At 52.2% G+C, this 16,052-nt stretch overlaps 1 protein-coding gene across 1 annotated transcript in view; it reads left to right on the top strand.

Moving 5' to 3' along the window:
* The window catches only part of plxna2 (plexin A2), a 213,662-nt gene that overhangs the window by 177,930 nt on the left and 19,680 nt on the right, over window positions 1-16,052 (top strand). The window contains exons 20-25 of the mRNA XM_064298828.1: window positions 4-238; window positions 3,046-3,188; window positions 3,929-4,197; window positions 11,806-11,872; window positions 13,803-13,949; window positions 15,026-15,185. Of these exons, the coding sequence (XP_064154898.1) occupies window positions 4-238; window positions 3,046-3,188; window positions 3,929-4,197; window positions 11,806-11,872; window positions 13,803-13,949; window positions 15,026-15,185 (1,021 nt within the window). The remainder of the gene's footprint in view (window positions 1-3; window positions 239-3,045; window positions 3,189-3,928; window positions 4,198-11,805; window positions 11,873-13,802; window positions 13,950-15,025; window positions 15,186-16,052) is intronic.

The raw sequence follows: 16,052 nt of genomic DNA, 5'->3' as shown, positions 1-16,052 counted from the left end.
CAGGTCCAGGTGGGTGGGCTCCATGTTTCCCCCGGGTCGGTGCACATCCTGTCCGACAGCCTGCTCACCCTCCCCGCCATCGTCAGCATCGCGGCCGGCGGGGGCCTGCTGCTCATCATCGTCATCATCGTCCTCATTGCCTACAAGCGCAAGTCCCGCGAGAACGACCTGACGCTGAAGCGGCTGCAGATGCAGATGGACAACCTGGAGTCCCGCGTGGCGCTGGAGTGCAAGGAGGGTGAGGCCAGCCGGAGGCGTCGTGGCTCATACTATATCCTTCTTTCGGCAACCTGACTTTGTTGCGCCACATCGGGAGTCAATTAACAGTGGTTCAGGGGAACGATTTTCTTAGGTTCTGATAGAGCTCACAGCTTAGGACTGACGCGCCTTGAAAGAGAAAATCACTTCGCAGTGGTTCTGAGTCATGAGTTGCTACACTGCACCTCTGGTGTGAATTGACAATTTACCACCGCGAGCGTTTCACCTGGAAATAGAGCCGCTCCTCGTTCACAAATGCGCACAGCGCAGCGGTTTCCTAAATTAGGCTTTGCGTGTCGGCGCTTCACACGTTAGAACGAAGCGCAGCGTGTCGCCGAAACATCGCAGAATCACGCCGGCGAAATTTCCGACGGGTCGGCCGGCTGCGGGGAGACGCGCCGTTTCCCAGGTCGCCGTTTGAAGCCTCGTTTCTGTTCCATGGCGACGGGCCGCTACGCGGCTTCTCGAATCGCGCGGAATTAGGAATCGATGGAGGCGGCTGTCTCTGGAGAGCCTGAAAGCCCGCGGGAGTAAGAGTACGGTACAGTAAATCTTTATTGTCCCTACGGGCAGCTCTCTGTGCTGCGCATCACATAAAACTGACACGGATAATAAGGTAGAATTTACAGCTTACGCGCAGGTGTGGTAATGCACGTCATAAATAATGAATGAAGTTTTCATTTGAACTTCGTAATGGCGGAGTTAGGACGTAGCCCTCCCACCTGTCCGTCGGCCCCACTCTGCAGCTGGTGAAAAACCGTGTGTTCCTGTCGGTGGAACACAGCTCAGAGGTTGACTTCAGAGAGATGCACTGCCTGTCTAAAGGTTCGGCTGTCCATTGTTCAGACAGCTCGCACACCCCATCCTGTTACAGCGGACCCCACAGTGGTGCTGTTTTGGGAGACTGTGCGGTACAGTATAAGGCACTGTGGCATTCAGGCGCATTGCAGTTTAGCGTTCATAAGCACCTGCAGAGATGTAACATTACCCCAGCTGGGAGATTGCAAACATGAAACATGCAAAGTAAACAACTGCTACGAGAGCGGTGTGTTTGCTAAAGGTGTGCGCCACACACGAACAGAAGACTCCAAGGAATACGCTAGGATTTTTTTTTTGTTGTCTTGTTCTCTATAAATGATGTTTTATGACAACTGACCTTTACGCGCACGCGTACTCCGCCGACAGACTTTATGGCCGTCGTCTACAACACAATACGGCATGCGATATGGCGTGCAGATAAAAGCCTGGGGGTGTGTTTTCCCTCCAAAGAGGCGCTTGTGAGAGTAAACGCAGGGGAGGCAGCAGAGCGGGACGCGCCGGTGCTGACGCTCAGAGTCAGGGGGAGGAGCAGAGGGGCACGTCACCCATACCCTTCATATACGGTCGTAGTCATGGGAATTGCTTCAGCACACCTCTGTTACAATCCCCCCCCCACGTTTTCCTGCCGCCTCTCTCCTCTTTCGGTTTATCGCTCGTGCTCCAACGCCGCTCGGCCGGCCGGGCATGGGGTTGCCATGGTAACCTGCGGACGTTTACTCCCGGATATTAATCCCGCCGGGCCCCCCTCCCCGAGACGCGGTTACGACGCGTGCGGCCAGACCGCCCCGTTCCGCGCTGAATGAAAAACAGCTCAGCGCCCCCCCTCCCCAAACCCCCCCAGTCCACACACGGCGCGCTGAGCCTGAATGCGCGCTCCAGAGTCGCCCTCATTATAGAGGTGACCCGACGGGAGCCAGCGTACGAGCGGGCGAAGCCGCCGCCCCCTTCGGCTCGCTGACCTCTCCTCTCTCGAGTGGGCGGGGAGAGATTTGTACAGATTTCTGCTCCGCCGTTGCTGAGCTCCTTCCTCTTCCTGCACAGCTGGCTGCTGGTAGAGCTGCATGAGGCTCACAGCATTAAGAATCCGGACACGGGCAGATTGGCAGGAAGGCGGGGAGGCGGGTCATGTTTAAAACACAAGCTGCGTGCTGGAGTGGCTCCAGGTGGGGGGGGGGACAGAAGCGGGATTATAGGCCTACCTGAACCCCTCACGGGGGCGTCTGGTTCTTCACTGAGCCTCGAGGGGGGTTTGGGGTTTGCGGTTGGGGTTGGGGCAGGGGGGGCAGGGGGGTGCTGGTGTGATCCTACACTGTGAGGGGGCTTCCTGGGGCAGGCCTACATCCAGACTCAGCCAGAGCAGACCCAATTAACCACATCTCACCTTTGTCTCAAACAGCAGGGGACAGCCTGGCTTCCACACAGCCAATTTACTGTGGAGAACATGTGTGTGTGTATGTGCGCGTGTGTGTGTGTGTGCGTGTGTGTCAGAGAAAGAAAAAAGAAAGTAAGAGTAAAAGAATGAAGAGAACGCAAGAACTCATGGCTTAAAAATCAAATTGTGTCTATTTTAGCTGTTCCTTTAAAGTCCAAAGCTGCCAAACTCACATTGTCATGTTACTGTCTTTTGGCTGAGTAGTCTTGCTGTGCGTTTGCTTATCTAGCTTACTGTCCACATCCATACAAAAATAATTTTATCATGAAACCCACTGACAGCCTTCAGACCCAGGCAACCGTCCGCCATTGCTATTTCAGCCCTCAACCCCCTCACATGCCTCTCTTTGGCGAGAGTACCATGGCATGTAGTGATTATTTTGTTATTTTTGTGTGTTTTGGTTGATGTACTAATGGTTTCACCTATTACCGAAATGAATTGTTTTTAATGTTTCAATATCTCTTCCTCTCTTTCTTTCTTTCTCTCTCTCTTTCTCTCCTCCTCCCTCCCTTCCTCCCTCGCTTCCTCCCGGCCAGCATTCGCCGAACTGCAGACCGACATCAACGAGCTGACCAGCGACCTGGACCGAGCGGGCATCCCGCACCTGGACTACCGCACCTACGCCATGCGGGTGCTCTTCCCGGGCATCGAGGACCACCCAGTGCTGCGGGAGCTGGAGGTGAGGGGGGGGGGGTACCACTCACCCGCAGCTCTGCCACCCGGGGGCAGACATGGCCTCCGTACAGAGCTCTGCCACTCTGCCCTCTGGCTGTCAAAAGACCTGCCAAATTAGACCCAGTGCCCAGCAAAGGGCTATTTCACACACCACCATTGTGAATTCAGTAACCTGAAGAGCGGTGTTCGTCACAATGTTGTTGTGAAGGGGGAAGATGTAATCCACTCCAGAAGGACATTCTGTAGGGTGCTTTACATGCAGAGACATCACTGCAGCTCCGGTGTGGCTGTTCTGCTGGAAATGTATTCTTGTATTGCTTGTGGAATGTGTGACAGTGCTCATGGAGTATGGGTTTATTGATGTATCGCAATGTCCTTTTGCTTGTTGTTCCATATAAACCCATCTGATACCTAATAAGAGTAATTACCCGGGAAGGGAAATTCCTCAAATGATGATGAATTGGCCATGTTCGCCACTTGATGACAGCTCGGTGAAATTATGCAGGATTGTGTTTCTGCCCCGCTCCCTCGCTCAGTTTTCCCATGAAAGACAGAGTGTAGCGCTGTGTCAATGCCTCCGTTGAGCAGTAATTATCTGAAATATTCAGAACAAAATTCCTTCCTTCATGTGAACGTATTTTTTTGGGTTCGTTACGCGGTTCACTGAGAATTCTCAGGAGTATCTAAAGAGCAAGTCGGGAGTGCCGTTGGGTTTTAACCCCTTGTGCGCCGTTCGGCCCCCAGGTCTCGGGGAACGGGCAGCTGAGCGTGGAGAAGGCCCTGAAGATGTTCGGCCAGCTCATCAACAACAAGGTGTTCCTGCTGACCTTCATCCGCACGCTGGAGCTGCAGCGCTCCTTCTCCATGCGCGACCGCGGCAACGTGGCCTCCCTCATCATGACCGCGCTGCAGGGCAAACTGGAGTACGCCACCGACGTGCTCAAGCACCTGCTCTCCGACCTCATCGAGAAGAACCTGGAGAGCAAGAACCACCCCAAGCTGCTGCTGCGCAGGTACGCTCCCCGCTTGGACAGCCCAAATCATGCCCTCGAATCCAGTACAGGAGGAAAGGGTTAAGCTGATCCAGGATCAGTTTGACCATCGCTAATCATGTTCTCAAACCCATTGTCGGAGGAAAGGGTTAAGCTGATCCTGGGTCGGCTGAGATTATGCTAATCATAGTCTGAAATCCACTATATTAACAAAGCATTAAATGCAGGATGAGGGTTTGGCACAGAATCTAGCCCCAGGAGAAAGTGACTGAGATGGGTGAGGTAAGGAAGGGGATGGGGTAGAGGAAATGGGAGGAACAAGGGTCAAAAAGGAAAGGGATTACATGGGGAACAGCTCCCCATATGGGAGGGAGAAAAGTGCTAGTGGTTAACAGGAAAGGTCAGAGAAAAGTGAGAGAGGAGCAAATAGAGGAGAAGCGAAGAGGTAGAAGGACAGAGAGGAAAGGAAATACAACTCCAGGGTCTTTGCTCTTGATAAACAGTCTTTGCAGTTTCAGATTGATGGCGAGCATAGACAGGCTGAATGGCCTTTTCTCCTCAGCTGGCCAAGGATGGACGCACGGCTATTCACTGTATCAACCTGCTATCACAAGAAACACTTCTTCCCACGTTAGGCGAGCATGTTGGCAGTACAGTGCTCAACAGTGGAGCGACATGCCCTTCCGCTCCGTGAGAGACAGCGTGAAAAGTTGCCCTCAAGTTTGCGTGGCTGTTTCTGACGGTTACAGAGACGTGCCTCAGTGTTTAATTTGGCTCCTTGTTAAAAGCAGCAGGGACGCTTATTATGTTCCATGATCCCCGGTACTTCGTGTCACAGCTTATGTCAGGAGCTGAGAGTCTGCCGGTGCCTTATGTGGCAGCAGCCGATGCACAGCAAGATGTTAATGTTGAGAGAGCGATCATGAGCGAGAGAGAGAGAGAGAGAGAGAGAGCGGAGGAGTGAAGGCAGCTCCGTCCTTTATGCCCACCCCCCCTCCCCCCACAGGTCCTGCAGCTGCAGAACGCAGTGGCTTCAGACCATTTACCCCGTCCCTTTCCCATACAACATTAGACTCAGTCAAATTATTCCTTCTCTCACCAGAGATATTTTTTCGGCGAGGCAGTGGAGGGAGCTTTGACTGCACCTACACAACTTGGCGTCCAGCGGCCAGTGATTCAGCACACTTTCAGCACCCAACTGTAACCTTCAGCCCACCTTACCCCCAACACCACCTTACACTCAGCACCACCTTACCCCCAACAGCACCTTACACTCAGCACCACCTTACCCCCAACACCACCTTACCCTCAGCACCACCTTACCCCCAACAGCACCTTACACTCAGCACCACCTTACACCTCAGCACCATCTTACCCCCAGCACCACCTTACCCCCAACAGCACCTTACACTCAGCACCACCTTACACCCAACCCCACCTTACCCCCAGCACCACCTTACACCCAACCCTTCTCACCCCCAGAACCACCTTACACCCAACCCTTCTCACCCTCAGCACTACCTTATTCCCGACCCCACCATAGACTCAACGCTACCTTACACCCAGCCCAGCTTATCCCCAGCGCCATCATACCCCCAGCACCATCATACACCCAGCGCCATCTTACCCACAGCCCCATCTCACACCCAGCAGCAGCCTCCTCTCTGCTTCAAATGAGCAGTATTTTTCCAAAGGCATCCATTCCTGTTGTGGTTTTTCTCTTCTGTTCTGCAGTTCTGGGTTGCAATACCATTAATTAGCTGAATGCAGACACAGACACATACGCAGGGAATTGATTCAGATTATGCTATTACTTTAAATTTAAAAAGAAACACAGGCAGACGATTGCCTCCGCATTTTGTATTATTTTCACCATCAAAAAGGCAATGCTGTAATCTGCTCAGGTCCTGTAAGCCTTGTCTTGAAGGCTAAGTATTCCATAGTTTTAGATTACATTCATGTTTAAGCATTAAGGATTATCCATTCGTCATGCTTATTTGTTCATTTATATATATATTTCTGTATTTCTTTGTTCTGCCCGGTACTTATTCCACTAAAAGCCAGTGAAAATGTGGATGGCTCATAAAGTCTCGCTCTCTCTCTCTCTCTCTCTCTCTCTCTTGCTTTCTTTGCTTTGGAGAAAATATCTAATGGAGATGGATTTTGATGCGCTGTGAAATTGAAGCGCTTTGTAACCCAGAGGCCATGGGAGCCATTAATTCAAACAAGTGAGAAATAAGTGGGGAGCGTGAGTAAAATGTTTCATTGTGTTTATCGTCTGGGACTAAAAATTTTGATAACGCGAATGACAAAGAAGCACATTTGCACCTCAGTAGCTTGCTCGTCAATTTGCAGCCAATAACGAGTTTGTGCACAGATTGCGCCCCGAATAACAATGTGCGCATGATTAATTAATAACTCATAAAGGGATATATGTCGTCTTATTTATACCCCGAACTCGGCCTAGCCGTGAATTGCGTCAGTGGCGGTTTGTTTGTTTGTTTGTTTTTGGACGTGCCTGTAAAGTTGAGGAGGGCCGTCAGCAGGTGAGGCTTTGGCGTGTGTTGCTCGGAGACGGGCGTTTGGAGGGAAGCTGTCTGAGCGCCTCCGCGCGGGCGCGTCTCTCGGGTGATGCCCGTTAGCCGAGCGGCCGGTGAGCGGTGGCGGGGTTAGGAAGCGCGGCGAGGGGAGATGAATTATTAATGGCGGGTTGGCGGCGCCGGCCCTTGGTTACGGCGTGAGGGAGGAGCGGCCCTGACCCGCTCCGGCCCAGGTCACCACGCAGACAGCGCCGGGGAGGGAGGGGCCCGCAGCGCCGGGGTTCACCCTCCATTTTAATGGGGCCGTGTGAGACGGACCTCCAGAGGAGTGCACCGGGGTGACAGGGTGCGTTTGGGGTCCTCTCAAGGCCCCCTGGCTCACCGGCGGTGTAGTTTGTGAGTTTATAACCCAGGACTGGGAACATGTATCTGTAATCCAAAGTTTGACTGTCACCTTCTGACTGCTTGTAATTCATTTGATTATTTAAAACTAGAGATGCTCCTTGATCATTTTCACTGTAACATGATCATTTTGTCATTCCCATTCAGATACTGGTGGTAACTGCCAACCATGCACAGATGCCTCCTATACTACAGCTTTAGCCTGTCCACAGCAGCTGTGATTTCTCATCCTCTGCCCTTTTCTAAGGTGCTATGGGCAACAGTAAATTGTTTTGATATTGAACAGAAAACCACTTCCCACAAAACCGTCTCATCTAGTGAAAGAAATCAAGTCTCCTATCCAGTCTTCTTGTATGGTTATAGAGATAAAGTGAGACTTGTGACTTTTCATTGTACCACAGAAATATAATTTTTATTAAGAAAAATTATATGCATGGTCAAAATAATTTATTCCACAATGTGTTTTGTTCACAGCTATACCTGTTTCTGTTTTCTTGAGCTGTGCGACTGTGGTAGAATGTTGGTGCAACCGATGTTCTTTTGGATTCTCACAGCGGTTGTCATTATAATCAGTGAATGGCATGAAAGAGAATAGTATATCAACAGCAGACATCCTCTTACTGCGCAGCGCTCAGAAATGTCGTGAATTTAAACTTGTTTTCGTGGGAAAATGAAGCGCTTCTGCTGACAGCAGAAGCGAGTTGTGACCTCTCGTCCTCCGGGTAAAGCTAAGGCTCTCGTGTCGAAATGCTTTCACTTCTGTACGCGCCACAAGAGCTTAAGGAGGTGTCTTTGAGGGCATGAAGGAAGGCGAGTTAAAGCATTCTGAAAGTGCCCACGCGAATCCATAACCAGTCCGCTGACCGTGCGGACGGCGGGCCCTGCGAGCGGCGGGGCCGGGCGACTCTGGGAAGTGGCGGCGATAAGTGCCTGTGTGTGGGCGACTCTGACAGGGCCACTCTGTGAAATGGCACGGCTGTGGTGGAGCCACGCTTCATTACTGAGCTGATCTCCAGCAGAGAGGTCCGTTGAGAAGATAAAGTGCCAACTGTGGGGAGTCAGAAAGGGGGTTTTTTCCCCCCTCGAGAGAACCTGCTCTTATGCACGGGATTGTGGGTAATCTCCTTGAGAAGAGTTTCTGGGTTATCGGTGCATTAGAGATGCAGCAGTCACGCTCGCTGTAATTAACATTGCAGCCGCACTTCTTTCTATTCCTCTCTCTTTTGCTTTCTCTCTCTCTCTCTCACTCTCTCTCTCTCTCTCTCTCTATATATATATATATATATATCCTCCTTTCCTCTCTCACTTCCTGTCTCTCTTGGCCTTAGGTATTGAAGTCACTCACTCATATGAAGGTGAGAGAGAAGCTGCTTGGAACGCCAGGGGTCCAAACAGAGGCAGGAAAGGAAGGCGCTAAACATGAGTTAGCATGTTAGATGCTGAACAAGTGGCGGCATGACTTTCATCCAGAACAGAATAATTTAATTGAGGAAACAATATGCACTGTATTAGCAATGTCCCCCAGGGAAGAGCTGAGTGAATAGGAAAAGGGCTTTAGTTAAAATAGTAACAGAATGTCAACAAAATGGGGCCAAAAGCACACATTTTCTCTGTTTTGTGGGAGGTCTGGCCTTCTCTGCGCACTTAAGAGTTTAAATATGCTATAACACCATTTAAAGCCGCCCATTCAGCACAATAGCTCCAGGCCTTCATTACAGTCTTCTCTGTAAATGGGCCTCAGTGCTCTCTATGAGATAAAGGAAATATAATGCCAACCGACAAATCTGTCTGTCTTTTCTCTGCACGTGTGTGTCTGAGGACCGGTTTCAGAATGAAGGTAATTTTTATTTCCACTTCCATTCAATGTGGGAAAATTGAGCACCATTAATAGATCTGTAGCCGTTAACACTGTACAGCTATTTGAGCTCAGCTTCCATTTATACAGTCGTACTACATTTCCCAACAAGCTGGTTTTTTAACTACAACTAGAGCGCCAGACAAAGCTTGGAGAACCAACCGTCTCTTGCCTTTTCTCCTATTAAACTGGGCCAGAAGCTGAGAGTGCAGATTGCCTGCCAAGCAGTTTTTCTTGTTTTTTTGTGGCCATGCCTTTTCAAACCTTGTGGCATCCTTTTCATTTCCTCACTCCCTCTTTTCCTCTCTCTCCATCTTTCGTTCTCTCCCTCTGGCGGAACTGAGCCAGTGCCAAGGTGGAGACACCTTTGAGCGCTGTGCAAACAGACAGCCCCGCTCTGCCTTTCCATAATGAGATCTGAGCATGCTCCAGAGACAGGGTGCATTGTGGGCTGCCCATCACCCGTCCGCCAGAGAGAGGAGGGCACGCGCAGCGTATAAAACTGATCCAGCGCTCTGTCAGCTCCCCCCCCCCCACTCACTCGTTTCTGAGGAGAAATAGCAGCTAAAAATGGAATGACTCCATCTTCCCCTCCACCCCCAGGTGTTTTTGCTGTTATTTGTATTGCGTCCTTTGACCACATTTCCTAATGAGATTTCCGTCCATCCAGAGCGATTGAGAACGGGTCATTAGGGAAATGTGGGGTTTACATCGCCCAGGCGCAAGACATTCCGCTTCATTCTAATCTCCACCCCTACTCCCCCCACCCCTTTCTACCTATTTACCAGCATTAAGGAAAACTCATTCCTCTTAATGCACTATTGGATAATGAAACCCTGATGTTCATTAATGAAACTCAATTAAAAGCCGGATGGGGGAAGAAGGAAAGCAGAGGAAAACAAAGACGGGCTTTCTGAGCCATTCAAACACAGAAATTAAGAAGCTCATCACAGCCCCTACACATAGGATGAGTTTTCTTTGTTTTATTTTTTTTTGAGGGGGGGGGGCTTCCAACATGGGGACTGGCTGAGCTTATTAAACTGCTTAATAGCTTCCATTAGGCTCTAATGCGTTCGCTCCCAGTCAACATGGAGGACAAATGAGAGAGAGTTCCTGCCGCCCCTCTCCGTGAAAGGGAATGGAGAAGAACAGGAAGTGATGCGTGTTCTTCACCTGTCCGTCAAACACAAGGCCCAATGTGTGCATCGCAAGCCGGGCGACGGCTTCGGCAGGCCGGAGAGCCGAGGGGGGGCGGGGGGGGGGGCGGGGTGCACCGAGCCCTGGGTGCGGAGGCAGGCCCAAGGCCCGCTCACGTTTCTGCAGTCAGCCACAGCGCTGCTGCCTCTGAGCGGCAGGAGAAGACTCTGTATCCTCTCCTCTGGTGCAGCGTCACAGAGTGACAGCCTCACTCCACAGCCCGCTGCTCCAGCGCGGGCTCGCCGCATTGGCTGGTTCAGGAGCGGGGCGGATCACCTCCAGGCGAGCGGGGCGGATCACCTCCAGGCGAGCGGAGTGGATCACCTCCAGGCGAGCGGAGCGGATCACCTCCAGGCGAGCGGAGCGGAGCACCTCCAGGCCACGGGCGGCAGCAGCGCAGTAACAGAGGCCATGTTTGAGGAGATGAGTGAGGCGGGAGGATAGAGACACAGCCCGGTCTCCGGTCCGCCGCTCCTGCATCAGCGGAGGACACGCCCGCACTCTCCACACGTGACGCGGCGCGGGGGGTGGTGGGAGCTGGTAGGAGAGGAGGCCTGCGTCAGACCGGTGAACGGCAGCGCGTTTCCTCCGCGCGTCAGCGCGTTTACGGGCGTAATGAGCCCAATCTCGCTTTGTTTCACTCAGACGCGGGACGGGCGTACTCATCGGGGCCGGTTTGTGCGTCTTCGCTCTTAAGACGCGAGAGGAGCGCTCGCTGTTTAATACCTGCCGCGATCGGTGTCACACGGATCCCACCTAATCCCTTTTCTTAGCCCCGGAGAATGGCGTAGGCTGCCGTTTCCGGGCTGTAATCATAGTGATTTCGGCTGCATTAAGAGGGTCATTTTCTCCATGCGTCGCTGAGTAAATTGCCAGCGGGCGTCAGCGGCCCGGCGAGCGGCTGATTGAGAGGGGCGGGGGGTTCGGGGGTGCGGCCGGGCGGCGGGGCGGCGGAGAGCCGCGGTGTCGCGGGATTGAGGTGGGGCGGGGGCGCCGATGGCACTGACCGTTCGGCGAGTGGAAGGGCTGCAGCTGAGCCTGGTGAAGTGAGGCAGTATGGGTATTCTGAGGCAGACTCCACCTGTAGTGTTACGCACTCAACCAATGGCACAGCCCTATCTGCACGTCTCACACCTCTCTACACTGTTCTGGAGCTTTTTCCTTTCCCTTCTCCTTCCTTATTCTTTGTTCCGTCTTTCCTGAAATAAAACCCAAGCCCCTCACACTGTGCCAGGATTCTGAGGGGCACACGTTATCTATGCCCCTTGGTACATTTTCTCTTTGGTGTCATTTCTTGTTTTAATTTTTTATGAATTTGTGTATTTCCATGCTAAATGAATTGCAAGCCCTCTGTGGCACTGCAGTGCACAGTTTTTATAAGAGCGCAGCAGCAAACGTCTCAAACTCCACAGTCACATACAGGATGAGCTTTTCTTACATTACTGTATGTGAATGTCTGCATTTGAAAGCAAGCACAGAATTTGCCTTGTTAAAATATGTTGACTTTGCCAAACAGGTACGATGCAAGAATACTGTGTGATATGTGGTTGGTCATTAGTGACCAGTGTTGTGCGCTTGTTCAGCGTGTTGCGTTGTGTTGTTCAGCCCCGTGTTTTGTGTTGTGTTGCATTTCAGAACGGAGTCTGTCGCTGAGAAGATGCTGACCAACTGGTTCGCCTTCCTGCTGCACAAGTTTCTCAAGGTAACCAAGCGTTACATTACATTTATTTACATTACATTTATTTGAATTACATTTATTTGGCAGACGCTTTTTATCCAAAGCAACAGTAAGTGCATACCAGAGGTTATTGGAACAACGACAAAATATAGGTCCGACAAGGTACAATACTCATTTTGTAACAGTTATTCATAGCCATGAACCCATTAAGTCCAGTTCGCACAGTAAACATTACTCTGACCTATGGTAAGTCAAACGAGGAGGTACGACAAGCTATAACATAATGAGCACCGTGTCCCCAGTATGCTGATTGCTGCAGAGGTTGGGTCTATTCCGATTCAGTTCAGGAAACGGAATTACATTTCAGTTCAGCTCATGAGTTGAAACATGCCCATGCTGTCAGGATTTTTTCCAGTTAAGGAACTGGATGCCGATTCAAGTGGCTGAATTGAAATGAAATTGACCCCGGGTCTGATTGATGCGGTTGCGTTTGGGGAAGGTGTGCTGGGTATTTCGCGGAATCGTTTGGCTCCTTCCTGACTGACGCGCTGCACAGGAAAGTGGCTGGGTTATCTAAAGGTTACCTGGCTTCGCTGGGTTCCGGGGGAAGCGTGAGGTGTGAGCCTGTGCCTGATCTTAGCCTGGCAGCCAATCAGCTCTCACGTGCTGACTGTGTCAGATCACCGCACCGCTGAGCCGAGCTAGAAGAATTCTGTTTGATGGACTGCTGCTGATGTTTCTGTGTGTGTTCTGTCATATCTGTCTTTCTCTATTCATTTACAGGTTTGTGTGCCTTCTCTTGTAGTCATCTCTCTCTCTCTCTCTATCTCTCTCTCTTTATCTCTCTCTCTCTCTCTTTCTCTCTCTCTCTCACTCTTTTTCTCTGTTGCTCTCTCTGCTTACGTTTGTGTGCTTGTGTGTGCGAATGTGTGTGCATGTGCACGAGTGTGACCGCAAGTGTGTGTGTGTGTGACTGCATGTGTGTGTGCGCGCATGTGTGTATGTGTGTGTGTGTCTACATGTGTTTTTATGTTCGTTCTCTCACCGCTCGGTCTCTCTGTGTGACAGGAGTGTGCAGGGGAGCCTCTCTTCATGCTGTACTGTGTGTGTGTGTGTGTGTGTGTGTGTGTGTGTGTGTGTGTCTCACTCCTCTCTCTCTGTGTGACAGGAGTGTGCAGGGGAGCCTCTCTTCATGCTGTACTGTGTGTGTGTGTGTGTGCGTGTGTGTGTGTCTCACTCCTCTCTCTCTGTGTGACAGGAGTGTGCAGGGGAGCCTCTCTTCATGCTGTACTGTGTGTGTGTGTGTGTGTGTGTGTGTGTGTGTGTGTGTGTGTGTGTGTGTGTGTGTGTGTCTCTGTGTCTCACTCCTCTCTCTCTCTGTGTGACAGGAGTGTGCATGGGAGCCTCTCTTCATGCTGTACTGTGTGTGTGTGTGTGTGTGTGTGTGTGTGTGTGTGTGTGTGTCTCACTCCTCTCTCTCTCTGTGTGACAGGAGTGTGCAGGGGAGCCTCTCTTCATGCTGTACTGTGTGTGTGTGTGTGTGCGTGTGTGTGTGTCTCACTCCTCTCTCTCTCTGTAACAGGAGTGTGCAGGGGAGCCTCTCTTCATGCTGTACTGTGTGTGTGTGTGTGTGTGTGTGTGTGTCTCACTCCTCTCTCTCTGTAACAGGAGTGTGCAGGGGAGCCTCTCTTCATGCTGTACTGTGTGTGTGTGTGTGTGTGTGTGTGTCTCACTCCTCTCTCTCTGTAACAGGAGTGTGCAGGGGAGCCTCTCTTCATGCTGTACTGTGTGTGTGTGTGTGTGTGTGTGTGTGTCTCACTCCTCTCTCTCTCTGTTACAGGAGTGTGCAGGGGAGCCTCTCTTCATGCTGTACTGTGTGTGTGTGTGTGTGTGTGTGTGTGTGTGTGTGTGTGTGTGTGTGTGTGTATCTCACTTCTCTCTCTCTCTGTTACAGGAGTGTGCAGGGGAGCCTCTCTTCATGCTGTACTGTGCCATTAAGCAGCAGATGGAGAAGGGCCCCATCGACGCCATCACTGGAGAGGCCCGCTACTCCCTGAGCGAGGACAAGCTCATCCGCCAGCAGATTGAGTACAAGACCCTGGTCAGTTCTGACACAAGCACACACGTGCTCACACGCACACACACGTGTACACAAACACATACACACACACACAAGCACACACGTGCTCACACGCACACACACGTGTACACAAACACATACACACACACACAAGCACACACGTGCTCACACGCACACACACGTGTACACAAACACATACACACACACACAAGCACACACGTGCTCACACGCACACACACGTGTACACAAACACATACACACACACACACGCACACACACACGTGTACACAAACACATACACACACACACACACACACCAATGCACGCACACACACACACACGCACACACACACACACACAGGCATGCATACACACACGCGCACACACACATGCATACACACAAACACACACATACGCTCTCACACATATACATGTGCACGCTCGCACACACACACACACACACACACACACACAGGCATGCATACACACACGCGCACACACACATGCATACACACAAACACACACATACGCTCTCACACATATACATGTGCACGCTCGCACACACACACACACACACACACACACACGCACGCATGCACGTATACCCATTGTGAGCGGTGCTAATAACGCAGTGACTGTCAGAAGCAGAAGAACACAGCGTACACCTGCGGCTGGGCTCTGTCTGTGCCAGGTGTGCTGAGAGAAGGAGCTGCACCCGTGGGCTCCTGCTGCACCGTGGGCTCCTGCTGCACACGTGCTCCGTCTGCGCTGTTTAGTGCCGGGGGACGGGAGGCGGCCATTTCAGACAGGGACAGGATGACACTGCTCTGATTGTCCTGATGGGAAACTTGGCTCATTACGTGTTAATACCCCGCCAGAGTTGGAAATTGGTGTCCCGCCGAAGGTGTGAAATTAGATTTTGGGAAGCCGGCGGGCGCGGAAATAGCCTCTTAGGGCTCCAGCCACAAGCCGAGCCGCCTCTAATGAGAGCCGGCTGCAGGGCGGGCACGGCCGGGGGTGAGGAGGCTCTGCACCCCTTTTTCTCATCTGTCCTCTCTTCTTTTCTTCTCTCCTCCTCACCTCTCCTCTCCACCCAGATCCTCAACTGCGTGAACCCAGACAACGAGAACAGCCCCGAAATCCCGGTCAAGGTGCTCAACTGCGACACCATCACGCAGGTGAAGGAGAAGATCCTGGACGCGGTGTACAAGAACATGCCGTACTCCCAGAGGCCCCGGGCTGTGGACATGGACCTGGGTACGACCCCCCGGCTCCCTCACGCACCGCCCCCCCCACAACCCCTCCCCCCCGCCCCCCCCCGCCACCGCGGCAACGCTGAGCGAGCGCATGCCGCGCGCCGGGCCAGGAAACAGGCGCAGATTGGCACGCCATCCGGGGGACGGGCGGCTCGCTGACAGACTGACAGACCTGCTAATTGAGTTACAGGCCCGGCGCGGCGCTTCGGACGCGCCCACCCAGCGACAGACTCGCGCCGGTGTGTGTGTGGGCCTCTGCCCGCGCGCCTCCTGTCTGGCCTGCACGCCGCCGTGTGTGTGATTGTGTGTGCAGTGTGTGTGTGTGTGTGTGTGTGTGAGTGTGTGTGTGTGTGTGCATGCGAGTGTGAGTGTGTGTGTGTGTGTGTGTGTGTGTGCGAATGTGAGTGTGTGTGTGTGTGTGAGTGTGTGTGCGTGTGTGTTTGTGTGTGTGTTTGTGTGTGCGTGTGTGTGTGCCCGTGTGTGTGTGTCTCTGTGTGTGCGGGCTGGCTGTCTGGCCCAGGTGAGAGCAGACAGATGGTGGCCTCCTGCACTGGCCCTCTCGCTCTCTCCAATCTCTCCGGAAAGCCAGCAAATCAAACACAAAGCAAAAACAATGAGCACAGGGAACAAAGCCCTCATCATCATCACCTGTGAAGAGAAACCGCCCCCCCAAACCACGAGTGCTTCATTTTTGCGATCACCGTGGCGACAGCTATCCACATCCATGGGGGGGGGGGGGCAGAGCTGGAGCCTTGGCAGCTGCCGGTGGTGCAAAGTAATAAAGTCCAGGCAACAGAGGAGAAAATCAATGATCACACCCAGCAGGAGAGCCGCCTAGCTTCGCCATCCCTCCATCAGCGTCCTTATT

This window comes from Anguilla rostrata, chromosome 11 (genome assembly GCF_018555375.3).
Source record: "Anguilla rostrata isolate EN2019 chromosome 11, ASM1855537v3, whole genome shotgun sequence".
In the NCBI taxonomy this organism is placed as follows: domain Eukaryota; kingdom Metazoa; phylum Chordata; class Actinopteri; order Anguilliformes; family Anguillidae; genus Anguilla; species Anguilla rostrata.
Note: the sequence above shows the minus strand (reverse complement) of the source record. Positions and strands in the feature narration are given on the sequence as shown.